The sequence below is a fragment of the Zea mays genome, chromosome 10, assembly GCF_902167145.1.
Source record: "Zea mays cultivar B73 chromosome 10, Zm-B73-REFERENCE-NAM-5.0, whole genome shotgun sequence".
In the NCBI taxonomy this organism is placed as follows: Eukaryota; Viridiplantae; Streptophyta; class Magnoliopsida; order Poales; family Poaceae; genus Zea; species Zea mays.
In genome coordinates this window covers 1728587-1751011 of record NC_050105.1, presented here as the reverse complement: position 1 = coordinate 1751011, position 22425 = coordinate 1728587, and the positions used below count along the sequence as shown (strand labels likewise).

The 22425-nt window shown below is 53.8% G+C and overlaps 2 protein-coding genes and 1 pseudogene across 5 annotated transcripts; 1 reads left to right on the top strand and 2 right to left on the bottom strand.

The window, feature by feature from the left end:
* The first annotated feature begins 677 nt into the window (after positions 1 to 677).
* Positions 678 to 4416, top strand: LOC100274498 (embryo defective 1379). Of its 2 annotated transcripts, none has more exons than NM_001148856.1 (6): positions 678 to 997; positions 2573 to 2769; positions 2876 to 2956; positions 3237 to 3470; positions 3574 to 3651; positions 3739 to 4408. In NM_001148856.1, exons 1-6 carry the CDS (start codon positions 883 to 885, stop codon positions 4045 to 4047), a joined length of 1014 nt encoding a protein of 337 aa, NP_001142328.1. In that variant the 5' UTR covers positions 678 to 882; the 3' UTR covers positions 4048 to 4408. The 2 variants fall into 2 exon arrangements, with proteins under 2 accessions (NP_001142328.1, XP_008661660.1); XM_008663438.4 differs by lacking the exon at positions 678 to 997 and adding an exon at positions 1323 to 1609 and having other exon boundaries at positions 3739 to 4416.
* Positions 4417 to 4996: 580 nt separating this feature from the next.
* On the bottom strand, positions 4997 to 6315 carry LOC100283622 (LOC100383229-like pseudogene; annotated as a pseudogene). The gene has a single exon (NR_149077.1). The product of NR_149077.1 is annotated as a protein-like pseudogene (transcript).
* Positions 6316 to 6635: 320 nt separating this feature from the next.
* LOC100192031 (uncharacterized) lies at positions 6636 to 10501 on the bottom strand. Of its 2 annotated transcripts, none has more exons than NM_001367075.1 (6): positions 10093 to 10451; positions 9609 to 9815; positions 9145 to 9325; positions 8479 to 8633; positions 8024 to 8254; positions 6636 to 7042 (listed from the first exon to the last, which is right to left on the bottom strand). In NM_001367075.1, exons 1-6 carry the CDS (start codon positions 10366 to 10368, stop codon positions 6923 to 6925), a joined length of 1170 nt encoding a protein of 389 aa, NP_001354004.1. In that variant the 5' UTR covers positions 10369 to 10451; the 3' UTR covers positions 6636 to 6922. The 2 variants fall into 2 exon arrangements, 1 of the variants encoding a protein (NP_001354004.1); NR_159694.1 differs by having other exon boundaries at positions 6686 to 7042; positions 8024 to 8250; positions 10093 to 10501.
* Positions 10502 to 22425: the final 11924 nt, after the last annotated feature.

Genomic DNA, 22425 nt, shown 5'->3' with positions numbered 1-22425 from the left:
AAGGATCGCATCTATGAGCTTAGAAGGAATACAATATCACGTGAATGCCAAATCATATATGTTAGAGCACCAAATCATATGTTCCACACATTTTTTGAGTCTTGCTATGTGTGTTGATAGGAGCACAAAATCATATGTTAGAATATCAAATTGCAGCACAAGTTTCTACACACGAAATATAAGGGACAACCTATGTAATCAAGCATCCTAATTATAGTTTTAACTACATGCTTAATATCCAGGAATTATATGTTTGTCCATCTTAAAAACTTAAATAATTTATTGGTGTCTGCGTGTTAGATAACTAGATTTTTGTGACAACTTGGGGGTTCAGCACTTCTCCTCTCATTCAATCTGGGTTTTCCAACTCAAATACTTACTGGGGAAGCGGACGACAACTGACAACAGCGTCTGATTATATATTTATTCCCCCAAACAGTGGCTTATCTAAGGGATTAATATTTTTTACTCTAAATATTTTATTGGTAAGGAAGTTGTTTGTATTTTTTTGTAGGATTTGGTTTCTTTTAGGCTGTTTCTGGACAAACTGCCACGTCCGACGAGACAGAAGCGAAGCGAAGCAAAGCCGAAAGTGACGATCCCAGTCCAGTTCATCGGGCTGGCGGCCTAGCCCATTCAGCATGCACGGCCCAACATTCCCTTCCTTCCCCGGGCGGCGGGGTAGGATTCCTTGCCGTCTCCCGCTCTTCACCACGCGCTTCCCGCGAAACGCCAACCAATTCCTCCGTCGATCAAAAACTGCCCCTCTCACAAGGAGAAATCTTTCCCGCGGGCGGCGGAGGAATTCGCGGATTAGGTTGGTGGGTTCGACCGATCCGCGTCCCCGGGTTCCCAAGTTCCCAGGTAAGCCGAGCCCGGAGCATGGCGCCGCTGTCGTGGCGGCACCACACGCTGCTGCAGTCGCTGCTCCACCGCGGTCCCCTCTCCGAACGCGACTTCCACGCCATCTTCGCTGGCGTCTCCGGCAAGAACCCCGGTACGCCGTACGCTTTGCTCCCATCCCGTCGTCTCTCTCGGTCTATTCTCTCTACGCGCCACGGCCCAACAAGCGCTCGACGAAATGCGTCTCTGCAGCTGCCGTGCCGTGCCTATCTCTATAGTCTATACTCTCATGCCGGCGGGGGTGCGTACAAGCACAAGCAGCTTCAGGCTGCCGCCGCGTAGGGTCGAACCCACCCCACAACTCCTGCTCTTCATCCGCGTTCTCGACCGTAGGGGTGCTGGAGCGCATCCTCGTTATCGGGGCCGTAGGGTTGTGGAGGATATGGACGGACGGCAACTCTGGACGCCTTTATTGGTCGGCTCTGTCTGTCCAGAGCTACAGACTGGATCTTACACTGCAAGCCACCCCCATCCCTGCCCACCTCCTTCCAGCGTAAGCCAAAGCTCCACTAGTACATATAACGTATCTTCTTCAGGCCGAGAACCCGTGCATCTGCTACGCTATACTCGTCAACTTCAGCAGCAATGGCGCCTCCCTCGTGGCGGCAACGGCACCACACTCTGCTGCAGGCTCTGCTCTCCCGCGGCCCCCTTGCCGAGCCTGACTTCCGCGCGCTGTTCACTGCTGTCTCCGACAGGGACCCTGGTACCTACCTATGCCGCGATGCTTGCAACTCTCTCCCCTCTTAGCTCTAGTCTTTCTCCATCTTCTCTTCGCATCTGTTCCATGGAAAGCCGAGAGATTCTGATATTTGCCATCAGCAACAAACAGGTTTGTAAAATTGCCATTAGACCCACATTTCATAGACCCAGCTGGACCCACAATTCATAAACACAGTGGTAATTATAACAAGAAGACAACGTTGTGAGTGGCAAAAATCCAATTATCTCGTTTGTGAAGCGGGCAGAATGCTCCTCCCAGCTGACAACTAATTACCGTGGCAATGCTGTTTGTTTCGTCGGGGGAAAAGAGTGCTAGTTCGGTCCCCATATGATTTTGTTAGGCAATGCTGCTGTATACAAAGTCTCATGCTGCTTCTATCTTCCTTTGCCTCAAAAAAAGGCTGCCTTTCCCAATATTAACTTCTAAGCATTCTGTGTAGACATTCTTTTCTTTTTTCTTTGTTGGCCTAAGTCATCATTCCTTATTTATTTTGGCCTCTTCTTGACCTGCTCGTGCCCACAATATAAATCTGTTTACAAGTGAATGATGTACCTTGAACAAACTATTTAGTGGATTTTTTTGTTTGTTTGATCCAGAAGTAGCTACACTTACTTTCACACCTAAGGTAGATCTATGAAATTTTTACTGTCTGTTTCCTGATCACCTGAGCCGGTCAGAATTTCTTCAGAGTTTTGGTAAAAACAGCGAAATCAATTCAAAGTTGCATTATAGAATTGCCTGAAACAGTGGTCTTGATTCCACATGGTATTTGAATCAATCAGCCCGACTAACACCTGGTTGCCAACTTGGCTGAATCATATACCTGATACCAGTTACCAGTTATAGAAGAGAGTCCATAGCCTATGTGACGCAAGCTTCTCTTGATTCATTTGACCAAATGCCTACTTTCCAGCCACTTATTTGATGTCATATCATTACTTGCAGCCACTCACCAACAACTGTTCAATGATACACTTCTCAAGATCAACAAGGACCTTGCCTACTTGCAGTTCGAGTTGCGGGCATGCATTAACCAATATGATGGAATGGTTTACTACGGGGTGGTTAATAACATTGCTGACGAAGAGTCTAAGCTTGGAACAAAGTACTCCGTGCCCCAGATCGCATTCTACAAGGGACTGGTACGTGATACCTCGCCTTGCATTCCTCAGTCTGACACTGCATATGTTGTGTTGAACCTTCGCACGTATGGAGATGTGAGTATGTGACTAATGATTACTGTGGCAGCTAGAAGCAATAGTTCAGGAAGCTGGAAATGATGGGAGCATAACCAGTATCGACGCCCTCAATGTCCGGCTTGATAACCAGGTTAGCTGCACAGTGATTCTGGGAACATGATTTATTGGTTTTTCATATCAGCATGTACTACTGGTCAAGTGCTTAGTGTAGCTCATAATACTTATGTATGGCCTACAAGCGTTTATGCGAGCGTTTTACAGTTTCATGTATTCTGCAGCTATCATGTCATCAACGGTATCGCCTTTTGTTTCTGTGGCATGGCACAGCAGCACTGTTGTATCTACTGATTGACAGTTTAATCTCGATTGGAAATTGTGGCATCACGAGTTATTGACTGCTCTGTTTGCAGGTCGCAGTATTAGACGGTTCACAGGACAGCCAGTCTCGCCTTCCTAGCTCCATAAAGAACTTCTCAATGAGCCAGAAGGAGAAAACTCTCGATGAGCTGATACGGGACCGCTGGTTGTCGTACACCGCCACAGGCAAGATCGGTCTGGGCACCAGGTCATTTCTTGACCTCCGGAGCTGGTTCCGTGGTAACGATATCCCGTCTTGTGTTGTCTGCAACGAAGCTTGTATAAAGGTACTGATATGCGGCGATTCTATGGGTTTTCCACTTGGCTTGTCTTGCTTCTGTTGTTGTCGTCGTATAACCTGCTGCTAGTGTTGTTTTTGTTCCACAACAGGCATCGAGTTGTCCGAACGAGGGATGCGATGTTAGAATTCACGAGTACTGCTTGAAGAAGAAATTCTCACAGAGAAAGGTACCTGCCTAGATTACAACCAACTTCACATTGCTATCTCATGTTGATGGTAGAGTCATGGTTTGCTAATTCTACCTGGATATGTAGGCCTCGAGAGCGTGTCCTAGTTGCGGTACTGGATGGCCGTGTCAAGATGGCGAGGGCGAGGCCGATGAAGTGAACGAACCTGGGGAGGAGGATCTAGCCTCGCCGGCTAACCATCCCTCGAGGAAGAAGCGCAGTAGAGTCAAAGCTGAGCTGGTGGAGGAAAACGACATCGCAGGCCCGTCGACGGAGGTGCCTAGGACTAGGAGGACCCTGAGAAGCGCTAAAGCCGAAGCAGTCGAGGCCGATCAAGAGGCGTCTTCTACCGCAGCTTCACAGCCAGGCAGGGGTTCTAAAAGAAGGAAGAAGTGAGTGATGACTGATGATGCATGCTTATAAAGGAGGGAGATTGCAAATGTTCCTCCTTTGCCATGTGTAGATACTACAGTAGACGTGCTGGTATCCAGTGGGTAGTTTTTCAAGTGCCAGGGCAAAAGAGCCTTCTAGTTCTGCTCTTTGCTACAGTAGGGACTCGTAGACTGGTGGAGCTCTCATGACGTCTAAGTTATTTATCTTGTGAAGCCATTCCCATATTATTACTTGTTTGTTATGGTAGTAGAGAACATCTTGGAGCACTGAAAAACTTGAGGGCATGGGATGCTGTCGCTTGCATTTGTTGATTCTGGATTGAGGCATGACATGCATGCTGTAGCTTGCAATTGGCAGCTCCTTCAAGTTAAAGTTATCTAGCTTGTTCGCTGCGGCTTGCTGCGGCTGCAATCCGGCTGCGGCTGCGGCTTCTACAGTATTTTTCTCTCTATGGATTGCAGCTGCAGCAGTCCAAACAGCTGCAACAGTGTCGGCTTGTAGCCAGCCGAACACGCCCATCTATACTTTTTTTTTCTTCATTTTACATAGTATGCAATTGGCGGAGTAATCAGGCTGGCTCGCGTCTGGGAACGTCTCGTTAGACACGCTATTATTGTTTGAGGACATATCTGGTGCACATGGAATATTGACGTATATGGTGCACATATTAAATCATCACTATTTATTTTAGATCTAACGTCTCTAGTTGTTTGATACATTTTACTAAAAACCCCCTCCAATCTCTTATTTATAAATTGAACGATCAACTAGAGACGTTAGATCTAAAATAAGTGGTGATGATTTAATATGTGTATCGTGTGCATCAGATATATTCTCTTATTGTTTTTGTTATCTGCATGTATATTCAAGGCCTAGCTGAGAACAAATACACATGTATGTATACATATATATAAACTGACTCACAAATGAAGAGATGATGGTGTTTAGCTGCTTGGATACCATATAAAATGAGGAGAAAATAAGAGATCTTATAAATTACTAGGCGTTTACGTTGAGGCGGCATTCACAACGTCAACGTTGTATAGACACACGATCGCCGGCGCCGGCGCCGGCTATCACATCACCACCACCACCATAGCGGCTTGACCCTGACCCTGCAGCCCCTGTTGACCGCGGTGGCATCCCCGTCCAGCCTGTCGACGGCCACCTCGCAGCGGGCCCTGACGTGGACGGTCCACGTCCGCAGCACCTTGCCGAAGCGCAGGCGCACGGGGACCCTGGCCTCCAGCGTGAGCGGCACGGCGCCCGCGGCCCGGTCCGCGGCGAGCTGCCGCCTGCGCGCATCCGAGAGGCGCACGCCCTGGCCCCGCATGGCGGCCGCGACCACCGTGACGTTCCGCGGCGCCTGGCGGAACGCGGGCCACGGGCCCGCGGCCAGCCGCTGCCCCGCGTAGGACACCGCGACGGCGCCGCCCGCGCGGTACTCCACGCCCACCTTCCCGTTGCGCCCGTTGTCGGCGCGCACGGCGGCGTCGAGCGCGGGGGAGAGCGGGGCTGCGGCGCCGGTGGCGGTGGCGGTGGCGTTGGCGAGGCCGCGGATGGCGAGCGCGGAGGGCACGGAGAAGGACGGCGCGCGCGGGCGGAAGGCGAGGCAGACGGCGCCCGCGAAGGCGGCGGCGGCGAGGAGTATGGCGAGGAGCGCGGCGCAGGAGAGGCAGCACGCGCGGCGGAGGCGGCGGCGCCGCGCGGGCTGGCCAGCGAGCTTCTTGTAGCGGCGCGCGCGGTCCGGGGGTGGCTCGCGGAGGACCTGGTCCTTGGGCACCTGCACGATGTACGTGCCTGCTGGGGGCGGCGACAGCGGGATGTCGTGGAAGAAGGACGGGTGCAGCGGCGTCGTCTCCGTGGCGGGGTCGGCGTCAGGTCGCCGTCGCCCTGGCGGAGGTGGAAGCGGCGGGGAGGAGGGAGATGGCATGGGGTGGACGCGGTCGGCCATAGGCATAGCGCGGGGGGAGTGGGCGTAGCTAGCGTGGGAGTGAAGAATGTCTACCAGTGCCAGCCGGCGTTTATGTTTATATCTATGCGCGCGTGCGTGAGGGCGACGGAGCCGCGTTGATGGAGACTGGCGAGGTGGAAGAACGAGCAGCAGCTAGGCGCTAGCGCGTCAAAAAGTGGTGACGACGGCCGGCGACGACGAAGAAGAAACGACATGGAGGGGAGGAAGCTAGCTGGAGAGGGACATGGTCGAGGAAGGAAACGGTCATGTCATGCTCTTCACTCCAGACGAATTCCAGCTGCATGCAGTAATATATCTGAGGGATTGGATGAACAAGTCTCCATCCTTTTGAACGGATGCACGCACGAGCAACCAACGAACTGGTCAGGTCGCAAGCTTCACCGCCACAAAAGCGTGCCGCGCCAGGGTAGAGATGCACGCAATCGCGTGTCGAGACAGGACCTAGTTCATCTTGGCACGCATCGCGCATCCGCCCATGTGTCCCTAATCCCCACTAGCAACCTAAGCTAGAACTTGGGTCAGCAGGTTTCAGTACCAGTGCTGTCGACCACACGTCGGCCAATGGATCACAGCACGACCATCCGCAGCCATGCGCAGTTGAACCAGGGCCGTGTTTCTCACCAGCGCTATCCACATCAAGAAACACGCTACAACATGGATAATTTTCCCATGAACAAGCGCCTCCGGTTGCTGCGTATATAGCACAGTACAGTAGTATGATCCACATCTTTCCTGTACAACCTGGTAGTGACTCCATTTTGCTCATTTACAATGAGCGTGTCAGCACAGAGACAGCGACCAACTCTTGTGTGTCAAGACTCAAGACTCAAAGGGGGGTTAAAAAAAAGGGTGCCTGTGTCTTCTGGACTAAACTCACAGCACCAAAACTGTATCTGGGTTAAACTAACCATCAGAAATGTATCCTTGTGACTGGATGATCGTTGTCAGCTGCTTCAGGTTTGCTAGGACATGTCTTGGCCCGAGGCTTTCAGCGCCAATGTAATTCAGAAGTTGCTCGATATCCTGCAAAGAGGGAAAAAACAGTGATGCAAAAAACAAAAAAGAGATAGGAAGGAATAGAGTACGAGATACATTCGTATGATTTCTGAAAGTCTGGTATTCCAGGTGGTTGCAGTAAACAAATGTTTCTCTTATTTTCCTTGGAGGTGGGGGGACCCTGGGAATATATAGATCTCTACTATGCAGTTTATCAGTTGCTCTATGTGTCACTATTTTCTTTGTTGGATAATAGCTCCACACCGCTTTATATGCTGTCCAGAAACATGGCAATATCGTGAGCTGGCACTTCTGATACTTCCACATCATGCTACCAAATCCAGTTAACATTGACTTCTTATCCTAAACTGAATCACCAGCACTAGTTCCAAACCACAGGTCTGCCCAAATTAGTATTCGAGACCGCCTATTTGTTTACTTGAGGCTGAAGCAAGCTTCAAGGGGATTTGCAAACAGAAATAGGCAGACCTTCCTTTCAGAAAACATCTTCCATTGCACTAAAATCAGTCTCTACCTTCTACTAGCTTAGGGGCAATTTTCCAGATGCTGCTGTTATGGGCAGTTGATGGGGCCAGTTGGGTTAGCCCTATTGGAGCAGATCTATAATGATAGAGTTAGTTAGAGATAAGATTAGGATAGAGTTTAGAAATAAGATAGGATTCGTTATTTAGATAAGATTTGATAGACGCCTGATCTATAAAGGTGGATAAGGAGTCCTAGGTTGAGGTAAGCAAAAAATAGATCAAACTGCAGCTCAGAGTCTCCAAGGAGGGCAAGTCACAGATCTATCTGCTATTCAATCTACCAATCAATAAATTACATCAGATGCAAACAGGGGGACGAGACAGAAAACGTTCGTACTGTTCCATAGTGTGTTTTAACTTTTAACATCGTGATTGACCGACGTGAAGGACCATTATCAGTTTTATTTAACGCTCACTTCACATTAAAATAGTAAATAAATATCCACATAGCAAGAAGACCAACCTTGTTCAACAAGAATATCGCATATGATGACCTTGTTGTCTCCTGGCTGTCAAGAAACAGAGGGAACTCCGTTGTCCTCATGCTTGTGCTGGGAGGGACAGACGTTCCTACTGAGGTTATAGATGATGGCTCAACTGAAGGCGCAGGGTCGAGAACATATGACCGTGAACCTCCAAAGCGCAAAGGATACCGAAGAGGAACATTGAGATAGGATGCAATGAGGGAGACTGCCTATGATTCATAACAAACACAGTTAGGTCTATCACCATGAAGTAGAGTACAAGATGAAGACCACTGTTCAGTTACAGGTGTAACCTAATCTGAACATATTTTTTTTCTAAAATGAACAAAAAGTAATAAAAAATATTGTCTAACAAAGAAATTAGAAGTAGTAGATGAATGTTGAATTCAATCATCATTTGATAATATAATTAATCAGACTATATAATACATACATGAGCAGCATATCCAAGAACAGTCGAAGATTTCTGAACCTCTGTCTTGTCACTGAAGTAGCCAGTCTTTTTCACAGAAAGCTTTGATAACTGTAGACCCAATATGACCAAAGGTCTGTTTTGGGGGCTATTTGGCAACACTGATTCAACATTACCTGAAAAAAACAATAGTTAAGTTTTGACAGAACTGCAGAAACAATATTCAAGGACAAAGAGTCTTAGGGCAGGTAAACGGGCAACAATATCTTAGACGACTAGTTCCCTATCCATCGAATCTGACAAAAATATAAAAGTTTCATGTTCCAACTAACTCTTTCAGTATCTTAGAAAAAAATTCAAGCAAGCCAGTTAACTATTGGCAAAAGTTGTCTCCACAAATGAAACACTTGTTAATTTCAGCGATTTGTGTTATCAAATGTACTATCGGGCAACTAGGAAATTGTAGCTTAGTCAATAAACAACTGTAATCATATGCTGATACGGCCATAATTATAACTATTATTTGTCTATCATCTGGCTGTCCCTTATTTTTTTATTATCAAGGTCTGTTACTGAACAACAATTTTTACAATAACTTTATTGCAAAAAAATAGCCATAGAATTTTGTAGCAATTCTGAATATGGAACTGAAACCCCATGGAAGTTGAAGTGCAGAAAATGGCATACTTGTTTTCGTTATGTTGGAAGTAAATCCAGGTTTGTGATCTGAAGATTGTTCATCCAAAGGCCTCACAGGATATATCTGAGCAACTTGCGCTACCATATATTGCTGTCTCATCCGTAACTGCTGTTCCAGATCTTTAAGGCGCCCACAACCATTTTCCCCTGACAGCAATTCATTAGCTTCCTATAACCATAAAAATGAAATACCCTGGTAAGATTAGAATTTAGAGGGATAGAACGGCTCCATCATATCCAGTTTGAATATATAGGGAAATTTATGTGCCCTGTAGAATCAACATCTTGTGAACCCAAGAGCACCAAGCATCGTGTTTAAGAGTACATCTTACAAAAGTTAGATAATCTATCAAGGAACAGGAAGCTACTTCGCATAACACCCCGTGTATTTGTGTAGCGCTCTGGTTTGGCCGCTGGCTGACGGTATCCTTAGAGCTCCAAAGGGTAAGTACCTTCAGATTGCTGCGTGCAGCCTCGAGAGCCTTGCTTGCCCCTGACAACGTTCTGATCTTGACACAAAGCTGTTCCCTCCGAACCACAACATCCTCTGACAGCTTCTTGGCGCGCGTCTTCAGATCCCCCAGACGGTCAGTACGCTCTTGCAGTCTCTGCCTCATTTCAGCCAACTCATTGTCCTGCTCGAGAAACGCCTGCCTAACCTGTCAACGAACGCCATTAGGTTACGAATCCGGGATATTCTGGTATTATTACACACACCAGTTACATGAGCAAAATACATGTCGAATGACTCCATGGACGCTGTTCGATCAGTTAAAGAACAGGAGTCGCCAAGATTTCCGTCGTCGCATGAGGAGAGGGCCGATCAGAGAGGCGCCAAGATCCGTGGAGAATCGGATGACAGAGGGATCCGAGCAATTGGCTCGGAAACAAGCAAGGAGCGCGCTGCCTGAATCGACATGGCCCACTAACAATTACCTGTAGAGCGGACTCGAGGCGCGCGGTGAGGTGCGCCTTGCGGTCCTCGGCGGGCTGGAGCGCGGCGGAGAGGCTCCAGAGGCGCGCGAGCTCCTGCTGCAGGTCGTCCCAGTGGATGACCTTGGGCGCGTGGGCCCCCTCGACCTCGCTGGCCGGAACGAGCACCCAGCAGCCCCCCTCCTCCTCGGGCGGGTGCGGGTGCGGGTGCGGGGGCGTGGAAGGTGGAGGGGAAAGGGGAGGGTCAGGTGCGGCGGACGATGGCGCCGAGTCCTCCATCGCCGCGGATCATGCCCGCGGGTGTGGAGTCGGGGGGAGGCGCGAGCGTGGCATGGGCGAGGGGAAGCCTTGGGCAAGCCTTGTGGTGGGTTTTGGAGGGAGCTCCGGTGGGTTGGGGAACGTTTGCTCCTTCTCCGGCGAGCGGTGGCGACAGCTTTCGGTTTGGTTTGGTTTGGTTTTTTTGTGCCTGGCTTGGCCTCGAGGGAATCAACGTCGTTGGTGGGCTGGTGGAGGAGTGGGGTCCATGTCCACATTGTTCTTGTAGGAAGCGGGCATAGGGCCCATTATATTATTTGGGCCGAAGTCTTTTGCTTAACTTGGGCTGGGCACAACTCAGGCACACAGGCATCGGAGACCTAGCCTTTTCTCATGGTTAAGGGTAACTCCAACCCAGAGATGACAATGGGGACCGATGCCCGATTCCGTGCGAGAATTTCTCCATTAGAAGATGAGGATGGAAAAGAAATTTTCCAAAAAGGGATAAAAATGGGGAAAATGTATCCACTGATGGGTAAACGGTGATAGGGACGGAGAAGCATTCTCTATCCCTATTCCCCACGGGGACTCGTTAACCTTGCACGTGACTATGTTTTTGTCTAAAAGTTAACAACAAAAATAAATAAATACCCTATCAAGAAAATACCAATTATACAAATATATTCATTTTGATGTATGCATAATGATTTCTTACATCTGACAATGTGTATAAGTGACAATGTTTAACGTTAATAACAGAGAACATATGTATTAATTATAATTTAAACGGTGATAGAGATCCCCCGTCACACCCGGCTTTAAGGAACAAAGTCAGGTGCATCTCATACATGCGCCAAGAAGACAACATATATAATAACAGAGTGTATAGAGATAAATGTCACAATAACATCAGAGTATTTATTACATAGCGGAAGACTTATTACAAAATAAAAGAGTAAATATAAAACGAACTAAGGATTGTCGACGCCAATGTCAACTGAGAAACGCCACCTAGATCAGATCAAACTTCTCGCCTTGTGGCTCCTCCTGAACCACCTGCTCTTCTCCTGTGGGGGGGTGTGAGACAGCAAGAGTGAGCTCACATACGTTCATAGCTCAACAAGTCGTGGGGAATAATGTGGCATGAACCCACCAAAGGTGGGAGTTCATGAAGTGTAAGGCTGATCAATGAAATAAAGGCTGAATCTGAGCATTGCTTTTATAAGTTGGTCAAAATTTTATTAGCAATTACTAAGTGTAAGTAAATACAAACCTTAATAATAATAAAGAAAAGTAATAGTAAAATAATCCCAAATGTGATGCAAATGTCAAATTAAATTTAAGTTCCATAAATTAATCATGTGAGGGTCCGAGCCGCTCATGACCGTGAGCACGGCTTACTAGTTTTACACTCTGCAGAGGTTGCGCATCTTTACCCACAAGTCATGTTACCCATCTGCCAAGAGACGACCAATCCCATACACCTCTACCGAGGAGGCGAGACAGGGTAACACTACGAGGCCTTTACAAAGTTCCACTAGCTTCAGAAATCCCGCTACAGTTTATAGGAAGCTCCAGTGCAGGAATCCCTCGCCTGACCGTCATCGCAGCAAAATCAACCCAAGGACCTCCCTACACTGACCACTCCCCTACTGCCCTTGCTCCTTTCGGGTAAGGAAGACCTCCACTAGCTTTTCTAGTTAATCAGCCAAGGGTGTCCCATTAAACCCTTGTGGTAGCACTGTTTTCCCGGGTGGTCGCTCCATGTTCCCATTAATTTAATGATCTTAGCATGAACAGTAATAATAATAATAATAAGATAATAAAAGAGTAATCATGAATGTTGTATCTCCATACCCAATCCACATAAAGCAATAGCAGGTACTTTTCAGGGGTGAACAAGGTATAAAGATAACCAAAACTGGGGTAACCTAAAGGATCCCATCAAAATTAACCTATGCAGATCATTATAATTAATAAGAACATGGATGTGAAAAAGTAAGTGATCAAGGGCACAACTTGCCTTCAATGAGCTCCTGCTCAGCTATCTCTACTTGCTGAACCTCAGATTCCACAGTGGCTTGCTCGTCTACTCGCATCAACACAATACATACATAGTATAGCATAAATTAACATTGTCAGCGTTTCGACCCCCGGGGGGGTCCCTGGACCGACGAGTAAATTGTCGCTGCGTGTCCCATCCCAGATGGGTCGGCGCGAGACGGAGACACAAGGGGGGGGAAAATAGTAAGGGGGAACCCGTGGCCTCGTGTTGTCCTGCGCCCAGGGCGGATGCGCTTGCAGTAGGGGGTTACAAGCGTTCGCGAGGGAGAGAGAGAGACAGGGGCGTAAGGCTGCCCGTTCTCCCGCGCGACCACCTCTTTCGTATGAGAGCCCTGGACTTTCCTTTTATAGACGTAAGGAGAGGGTCCAGGTGTACAACAGGGGGTGTAGCAGTGTGCTAACGTGTCTAGTAGAGAGGAGCTAGAGCCCTATGTACGTGTCGACGTGGCTGTCGGAGAGGTGTTGGAGCCATGTTCATGCGGCGTCGTGGCCGTCGGAGGAGTGCTTGAGCTCTATAGAAGCACAGCTGTCGGGGCTGTCGGATCCTTGCTGACGTATCCTTGCTTCCGTAGGGGGCTGATAACCACCGTTGTCATGGAGCACGCGGGGTGCCATCATTACTTGTTTTACCGGGGCGAGCCAGATGGGACGCCGGTCTTGTTCCCCGTAGCCTGGGCTAGCTAGGGGTAGGGTAATGATGGCCTCCCCTTGTGGCGTGGTTGGCCCGAGCGAGGTGGTGACTCCTCCGAGGTCGAGGTCTCGTCCGAGACCTGGGGTCGGGCGAGGCGGAGACCTTCTTCCGGAGTCGAGGTCGAGTCCGAGCCCTAGGGTCGGGCGAGGCGGAGACCGTCTTCCGAGGCGAGGTCGAGTCCGAGCCCTGGGGTCGGGCGAGGCGGAGATCATCGTCCGAGTTGAGGTCGAGTCCGAGCCCTGGGGTCGGGTGAGGCGGAGATTCCTATGGCGCCCGAGGCTGGACTTGGTTGCTGTCAGCTTCACCCTAGCGGGTGGCACAGCAGTCGGAGCAGTGCAGGCGGCGCTGTTTTCCTGTCAGGTCAGTCAGTGGAGGGGCGAAGTGACTGCGGTCACTTCGGCCTTGTCGACTGGAAAGCGCGCGTCAGGATAAGGTGTCAGGCGATCCTTGCATTGAATGCTCCTGCGATCCGGTCGGCGGGCGAGGCGATCTGGCCAAGGTTGCTTCTCCGTGAAGCCTACTCGAGCTGGGCCTCAGGCGAGTCGAAGGTGCGCCCGTTGCTTGAGGAGACCCTCGGGCGAGGCGCGAATCTTCCTTGGTCTTCCGTTCCTGCCCGAGGCTGGGCTCGGGCGAGGCGAGATCGAGTCCCTCGAGTGGGCGGAGCCTTAACCGGAATTGCGCCCATCAGGCCTTTGCAGCTTTGTGCTGATGGGGGTTACCAGCTGAGATTAGGAGCCTTGGGGGTACCCCTAATTACGGTCCCCGACAGTAGCCCCCGAGCCTCAAAGGGAGTGTGGGTACTCGCTTGGAGGCTTTGTCGCACTTTTTTGCAAGGGGACCGACCTTTCTTGGTTGCATTTTGTTCCGGTGGGTGCGCGTGAGCGCACCCGCCGGGTGTAGCCCCCGAGGCCTCGGAGGAGTGGTTTGACTCCTTCGAGGTCTTAATGCCTTTCGTGATGGCTCGGCCGGTCTGGTTGTTCTCTTATGCGAACTGGTCGTTGCCCGGGTGCATAGTCAGGTTCCGAGTTCTCAGGCTGGTATGTTGATGCTGTCAACGGTTTGGCCGGAGCCGGGTTTGCGAGAGCAGCCCCCGAGCCTCTGCACAGGGCGAGAGGACGGTCAAGGGCAGACTCGGCTTTTTTCATACGCCCCTGCGTCGCCTTTTCGCAAGGAGGAGGGGGGAAAGCGCCATGTTGCCCTCGGTGGGCGCCAAACATGGTGTCTCCAGTGAGCTGCTAACAGGTGATCCGAGTGGACGCCCATGCCCCGTTCGATAAGGGTCGGCTAGTGGCCCAGAGGCGCGCTCCAAAAGTACCTGCAGGTGATTTGCCGGACCTGGTCCCGTTCGATAGGGTCCGAGGGCTCGATGCCTCCCTTTGATGGGATTTTGTTACAGAATCGTTCCTGCTAGTCTCGGAAATGTCCTAGGGTACCTCGGGAGTGTAGCCCAAGCCTTGGTTATGTATCGAACGTACCCAGAGTCATCCCTCACTCTACGTGCTCTAGGGCGACTGTCAAACCCGTCGGGGGGCTAGCCTACGAACCCCTGATCAGTAGTGGGCGCGGAGCCCGAGTGGCCTGAGGCGGCTGTCGAACCCTTCCGAGGGGCCAGCCTTCAAACCTCTGATCAGTAGGGGGGCTCGGGGCCCGCTTCCTTCGCGGAGAAGGATCCCTTTCGGAGTATCCCCTTTCCCGGTCCCTGTAGCAAGAGAGAGAAAGGGGAAGAGGAAAAGGATACGAAATTGAACGACGTGGCGCACCTTTTTTGACGCGGTCATTATGGCGGAGGTGAAGCGTCGCCCGCCTCGCCTGCCAAAGGTGTCGCCTGTCCTGCCGTAGAGTTAATGTGACAGGACGAGTGATTCGCGGGGCAGCCGTTGCGTATGCGCGAGCCGTTCGAGGAACGGAACACTGGCACGTCGTCTTCACACCGTGGGAGAGGGCTCTCTCGCTGTTCCAGGAGGGGACGTGAGCCTGCAGACGATTTGACTGCTGCTTCCGCCCGCCTGCCACCGCCATTACTGCCGGCCCACTTTTGGCCATGTTGACCGTCGCGCCTTCTCCCGCGGCTGATAGACCCGTGACCGGCGTGCCTGGTTGGCACTGCTGGCCCGTGCGCAGGGTTGCCTCGAGTCGCGGCACCGGTTTCGTAGTCGAGAAGGCGCGGCGCTGGCGCAAGTGGCGCTGCAGTTTTTTGCACGTAGTAACCGGCGCGCCGGTTACATGACGTGTGGGCCTGGGCCTCCATGCTGGATGCGTCGAAGTTGAAAGGGTGCGCCCCCTTGGTGCAGTTGCATGCCGCCTGCATGGCGGTCCGCCCTTTCACCCGCTGGTTTGGGCGAAGACGGAGGAATGCTTGTAACCGCTGGGCGGTTAAACGCTCCGCGCGCGGCGGCGGTTTGGCTTCTTCTGTCCTGGGGCAGCTCGCATGATGCGTGGGACCTACCCCCCGTGTCGTAGGGGAAGACCTTGGAGCGTGTTGGTGAAGACTCCGTCCGCGACGGCTGAGGACGCAAGTGGGGAGAGTCGCCTTTAAAAGGAGGGTCACCCCCTTGGATGGCAACCATGTCTTCGCACTCCCTTCATGCATCGCGTCCTTCCACCTTCCGAGCCCCCGGATGGGGAGCGCTTGCGTCGCTTTCGTCTTGTTGTGGAAGGAGCGCAACCTTGTGGAGGTTGGTACCTTTCATCCATCGCTCGGTGTCGGGGACCATAATTAGGGGTACCCTCAAGACTCCTAAATCTCAGCTGGTAACCCCCATCAGCACAAAGCTGCAAAGGCCTGATGGGTGCGATTAAGTCAAGGATCGGTCCATTCGAGGGACGCGATCGCGCCTCGCCCGAGCCCAGCCTCGGGCAAGGGCAGCCGACCCCGGAGGATCTACGTCTCGCCCGAGGACCCCCTCCAGCAACGGACACACCTTCGGCTCGCCCGAGGCCCGGTCTTCACCAAGAAGCATCCTTGGCCATATCGCCACGCCAACCGACCAAATCATAGGGGCATTTAATGCAAAGATGGCCTGACACCTTTATCCTGACGCACGCCCTCCAGTCGACAGAGCCGAAGTGACCGCAGTCACTTCGCCGCTCCACTGACCGGTCTGACAAGAGGACAGCGTCGCCTACGCCGCTCCGACTGCTGAGCCACTCCACAAAGTGAGGCTGACAACAGCCAAGTCCAGCCTCAGGCGTCATAGGAAACTCCGCTCCACCCGACCCCAGGGCTCGGACTCGGGCTCAGCCCCGGAAGACGACGAACTCTGCTTCGCCCGACTCCAGGGCTCAGCCCCAGAATACGACAAACTCCGCTCCGCCCGACCCCAGGGCTCGGACTCGGGCTCAGCCCCGGAAGACGATGAACTCCGCTTCGCCCGACCCTAGGGCTCGGACTCGGGCTCAGCCCCGGAAGACGACGAACATCGCTTCGCCCGACCCCAGGGCTCGGACTCGGGCTCAGCCCCGGAAGACGACGAACTCCGCTTCGCCCGACCCTAGGGCTCAGACTTAGGCTCAGCCCCGAAGGACGACGAAGTCCGCCTCGCCCGACCCCAGGGCTCGGACTCAGCCCTGGCCTTAGCCGACGGTCTCCACCTCGTCCGACCCGGGGGCTCGGACTCGACCTCGACCTTGGAAGACAGACTCGACCTCGACCTCGGAGGAGCCTCCACCTCGCCCAACCTAGGGCAAGGACCGACCACGTCAACAGGATGCGCCATCATTACCCTACCCCAAGCCGACTCAGGCTTCGGGGAACAAGACCGGCGTCCCATCTGGCTCGCTCTACTATACGAGTAATGATGGCGCCCTTTGCATGCCCTGTGACGACGACGGCTCTCGGCCCCCTTACGGAAGCAAGAGGACGTCAGCAAGGACTCGACAGCCCCGACAGCTGTCCTTCCGCCAGGCTCCAACGCTCCTCCGACGGCCACGACACCACGCGAACTGGGTGCCAAAACCTCTCCGGCTGCCACGATGGCATGTACTTAGGGCGCTAGCTCTCCTCCGCTAGACACGTTAGCACATTGCTACACCCCCCATTGTATACCTGGATCCTCTCCTTACGCCTATAAAAGGGAGGACCACAGCCCTCTTACAGAGGGTTGGCCGCGCGGGGAAGGACGGGACGGCGCTCGCGCAAGGCCGCTCGCTCCCTCCCGCGTGGACGCTTGTAACCCCCTACTGCAAGCGCACCCGACCTGGGCGCGGGGCTAACACGAAGGCCGCGGGTTCCACCTCCCACGCCTGTCTCCCTCCGGCTGCTTCTCCCCCTTCGCGTTCCGCCTCGCGCCGACCCATCTGGGCTGGGGCACGCGGCGACAATTCACTCGTTGGTCCAGGGACCCCCCGGGTTTTGAAACACCGGCAGTTGGCGCGCCAAGTAGGGGCCTGCTGCGTGTTGACGAACAACTTCCCGTCAAGCTCCAGATGGTCAGTCTCCAGCAACCTCTCCAACCCGGGATGGTGCTCCGTTTCGGGAGTCTTGAGTTCATGTCCCTCGACGGCAGCTACGACATGATACTCCTTCCCTCGCCGCACGACAGCGACAATGGCGGTCGACGATCCGCCCGCTGGCGGGGAAATCGACGACGCCTTCCCCACGTGGTGGAAGGACGACATTCGGGCTTGTCCCGTCCCCTCCCCCGTCGACGGAGGAGGAGGCGGGGCAACCAAGGCCAAGCAGGAGGCGGCACCTCGTTGGCTGTCGAGCGAGTCGATGGCGCCGGTGCCCCAACGGAGAGTGCGTCGGGCATCGGCCTCGCGTCTGAGACGAAGACGAGCGCCATCTCCCCGCAACTACACCTACCTCAAGCTCAAGATGTCGGGCCCCAACGGGGTCATCACCGTCGGGCCCACGTACCGACACGCGTACGAATGCGACGTGGAGTGCGTGGAGTACGCCGAGGCCCTCGTCGAGTCCGAGGCCCTCATCGTCGACCTGGAGAGCCTCTCTAGGGAGGCGCCAGACGTGAAGCGCCACGCCGGCAACTTCGAGCCAGCGGAGACGGTTAAGTCCGTCCCTCTCGACCCCTGCAACGACGCCTCCAAGCAGATCCGGATCGACTCCGAGCTTGACCCCAAATAGGAAGCAGTGCTCGTCGACTTTCTCCGCGCAAACGCCGACGTCTTCGCGTGGAGTCCCTCGGACATGCCCGGCATACCGAGGGAAGTCACCGAGCACTCGCTGGATATCCGAGCTGGAGCCCGACCCGTGAAGCAGCCTCTACGCCGATTCGACGAAGAAAAGCGCAGAGCCATAGGCGAGGAGATCCATAAGCTAATGGCAGCAGGGTTCATCAAAGAGGTATTCCATCCCGAATGGCTTGCCAACCCTGTGCTTGTGAGAAAGAAAGGGGGAAAATGGCGGATGTGTGTAGACTACACTGGTCTAAACAAAAGCATGTCCGAAAGTTCCCTACCCTCTGCCTCGCATCGATCAAATCGTGGATTCCACTGCTGGGTGTGAAACCCTGTCTTTCCTCGATGCCTACTCAGGGTATCACCAGATCAGGATGAAAGAGTCCGACCAGCTCGCGACATCTTTCATCATGCCCTTCGGCATGTACTGCTATGTTACCATGCCGTTCAGCTTGAGGAATGCGGGTGCAACGTACCAGCGATGCATGAACCATGTGTTCGGCGAACACATCGGCCGAACGGTCAAGGCCTACGTCGATGACATCGTAGTCAAGACGAGGAAAGCCTCCGACCTCCTTTCCGACCTTGAAGTGACATTCCGATGTCTCAAGGCGAAAGGCGTGAAGCTCAATCCCGGAGGCATGCTCTTAGGGTTCATCGTCTCCGAGCGGGGCATCGAGGCCAACCCGGAGAAGATCGCGGCCATCACCAGCATGGGGCCCATCAAGGACTTGAAAGGCGTATATAGGGTCATGGGATGCCTCGCGGCTCTGAGCCGTTTCATCTCGCGCCTCGGCGAAAGAGGCCTGCCTCTGTACCGCCTCTTAAGGGAGGCCGAGTGCTTCGCTTGGACCCCTGAGGCCGAGGAAGCCCTCGGGAACCTGAAGGCGCTCCTCACGAACGCGCCCATCTTGGTGCCCCCCGCTGCCGGAGAAGCCCTCTTGATCTACATCGCCGCGACCACTCAGGTGGTTAGCGCCGCGATTGTGGTTGAGAGACGAGAAGAGGGGCATGCATTGCCCGTCCAGAGGCCAGTCTACTTCATCAGTGAGGTACTGTCCAAGACCAAGATCCGCTACCCACAAATTCAGAAGCTGCTGTACGCGGTGATCCTGACGCGGCGGAAGTTGCGACACTACTTCGAGTCTCATCCGGTAACTGTGGTGTCATCCTTCCCCTTGGGGGAGATCATCCAGTCCCGAGAGGCCTCGGGTAGAATTGCAAAGTGGGCGGTGGAGATCATGGGCGAGACGATCTCGTTCGCCCCTCGGAAGGCCATCAAGTCCCAGGTCTTGGCGGACTTCGTGGCTGAATGGGTCGACACCCAGCTCCCAACAGCTCCGATCCAACCGGAGCTCTGGACCATGTTTTTCGATGGGTCGCTGATGAAGACGGGGGCCAGCGCGGGCCTGCTCTTCATCTCGCCCCTCGGGAAGCACCTACGCTACGTGCTACGCCTCCACTTCCCGACGTCCAACAACGTGGCTGAGTACGAGGCTCTGGTAAATGGGCTGCAGATCGCCATCGAGCTAGGGGTCCGACGCCTCGACGCTAGCGGTGACTCGCAGCTCGTCATCGACCAAGTCATGAAGAACTCCCATTGCCGTGACCCGAAGATGGAAGCTTACTGCGATGAGGTTCGGCGCCTGGAAGACAAGTTCTACGGGCTCGAGCTCAACCACATCGCCCGATGCTACAACGAGACTGCGGACGAGCTGGCTAAAATAGCCTCGGGGCGAACAACGGTTCCCCCGGACGTATTCTCCCGAGACCTGCATCAACCCTCCGTCAAGACCGACGACGCGCCCGAGCCCGAGAAGGCCTCGGCCCAGCCCGAGGCACCCTCGGCTCAGTCCGAGGTACCCTCGGCTCGGCCCAAGGTACCCTCGGCCCCCGAGGGTGAGGCACTGCGCGTCGAGGGGGAGCGGAGCGAGGTCACGCCTAATCAAAACTAGCAGACCCCGTACCTGCAATATCTCCACCGAGGAGAGCTACCCCTCGACCAAGCCAAAGCTCGGCGGTTGGCGCGGCGCGCCAAGTCTTTCGTCTTGCTGGGAGATGGGAAGGAGCTCTACCACCGCAGCCCCTCGGGCATCCTCCAGCGATGCATTTCCATCGCCGAAGGTCAGGAGCTCTTACAAGAGATACACTCGGGGGCTTGCGGCCATCACGCAGCACCTCGAACCCTTGTTGGAAACGCCTTCCGACAAGGTTTCTACTGGCTAACGGCGGTGGCCGACGCCACTAGAATTGTCCACACCTGCGAAGGGTGTCAGTTCTACACAAGGCAGACCCATCTGCCCGCTCAGGCTCTGCAGACCATACCCATCACCTGGCCGTTTGCTGTATGGGGTCTGGACCTCGTCGGCCCCTTGCAGAAGGCACCCGGGGGCTACACGCACCTGCTGGTTGCCATCGACAAATTCTCCAAGTGGATCGAGGTCCGACCCCTAAACAACATCAGGTCCGAACAGGCGGTGGCGTTCTTCACCAATATCATTCATCGCTTTGGGGTCCCGAACTCCATCATCACCGATAACGGCACCCAGTTCGCCGGCAGAAAGTTCCTGGACTTCTGCAAGGATCACCACATCCGGGTGGACTGGGCCGCCGTGGCTCACCCCATGACGAATGGACAGGTAGAACGTGCCAACGGCATGATTCTGCAAGGACTCAAGCCTCGGATCTACAACGACCTCAACAAGTTCGGCAAGCGATGGATGAAGGAGCTCCCCTCGGTGGTCTGGAGTCTGAGGACAACGCCGAACCAAGCCACGGGCTTCACACCGTTCTTTCTAGTCTATGGGGCCGAGGCCATCTTGCCCACAGACTTAGAATACGGTTCCCCGAGGACGAGGGCCTACGCCGACCAAGGCAATCAAGCTAATCAAGAAGACTCACTGGACCAGCTGGAAGAGGCTCGGGACATGGCCTTACTACACTCGGCGCGATACCAGCAGTCCCTACGACGCTACCACGCCCGAGGGGTTCGGTCCCGAGACCTCCAGGTGGGCGACCTGGTGCTTCGGCTGCGACAAGACGCCCGAGGGCGACACAAACTCACGCCTCCCTGGGAAGGGCCGTTTGTCGTTGCCAAAATTCTGAAGCCCGGAACATACAAGCTGGCCAACAGTCAAGGCGAGGTCTACAGCAACGCTTGGAACATCCAACAGCTACGTCGCTTCTACCCTTAAGATGCTTTCAAGTTGTTCGTATACCTCGTTCCCACGCAAAGTTTAATCATCGAGAAAGGGTCAGCCTTGCCTCGGCAAAGCCCGACCCTCCCTCGGGGGCTAAAAGGGGGGAACCCCCTCTGCGTCAAAATTTTCAATCAAAAAGGCTTCCGCGTTCCCCCGGCTATGTCGGTAGCAGGACCCCAAGAAGCGAACACGGGTGCATGTAAGTGGCAAGGCTGACTGAGCTGAGGGACTCCTACGCCTCTGGGTTACGGACACCTCACTCGTCACCTACCACGAAAAATGACTCCTACTTGGGCAAGCCACCCTGCTACTGACGAACGGGGCCGGACACGCAAAATGAAAGAAAAAGGGCCACGACTTTATACTACGATAATAAAGTGTTCGGGTCTCAGCGGCCGCAAAAGACACACGTGCATTCAAAGGAAACTGCTCCGGCAGAGTTAGGCGTCGCCCGGGGAAGGAGCCGCGCCTTCGGCTTCGTCCCCGCCTTCAGCAAAGTCCACCTCGGCTTCGGACGACGGCGCAGGCGGGAGGATCTCTGCCTCGAAGGTGGTCGCCAGCACTACGCTCGGGCCCGCGGCGGCTGCGTCGAGCCTCTAGACTTCAGTCAGGGCGGCTTCATCTTCATCAGGGAGGCAATACCCCTCGCTGACCCGCTCCAGATCCACGACGTAGTGGGAAGCAAGCACGGCGAAGGCCCGCCTGACGCCGTGGTGTAGCGCCTCGCGGAGTCTGCCGCGCATGTGGTCACCCAAGGCCTGCAGGCGACTCTGAGGGGAGCTTCCTGAGGGGACGTCGCTGAAGCCAAAGACCCGGCAGAAGTCCGAGATGGCCTCGGACATGGCCGCGTGGTCGGCCTCCCTCTGCTCGGCCACCTGGGCAAGCGCCCTGGTGGACTCATCAAGGGCAGACTCGAGCTCTGCGAACAGCCAGAGCGCAAGGCCTCAAACACAAGTGGAGGAAACAAGCTGAAACGGAAACCGAAAACAG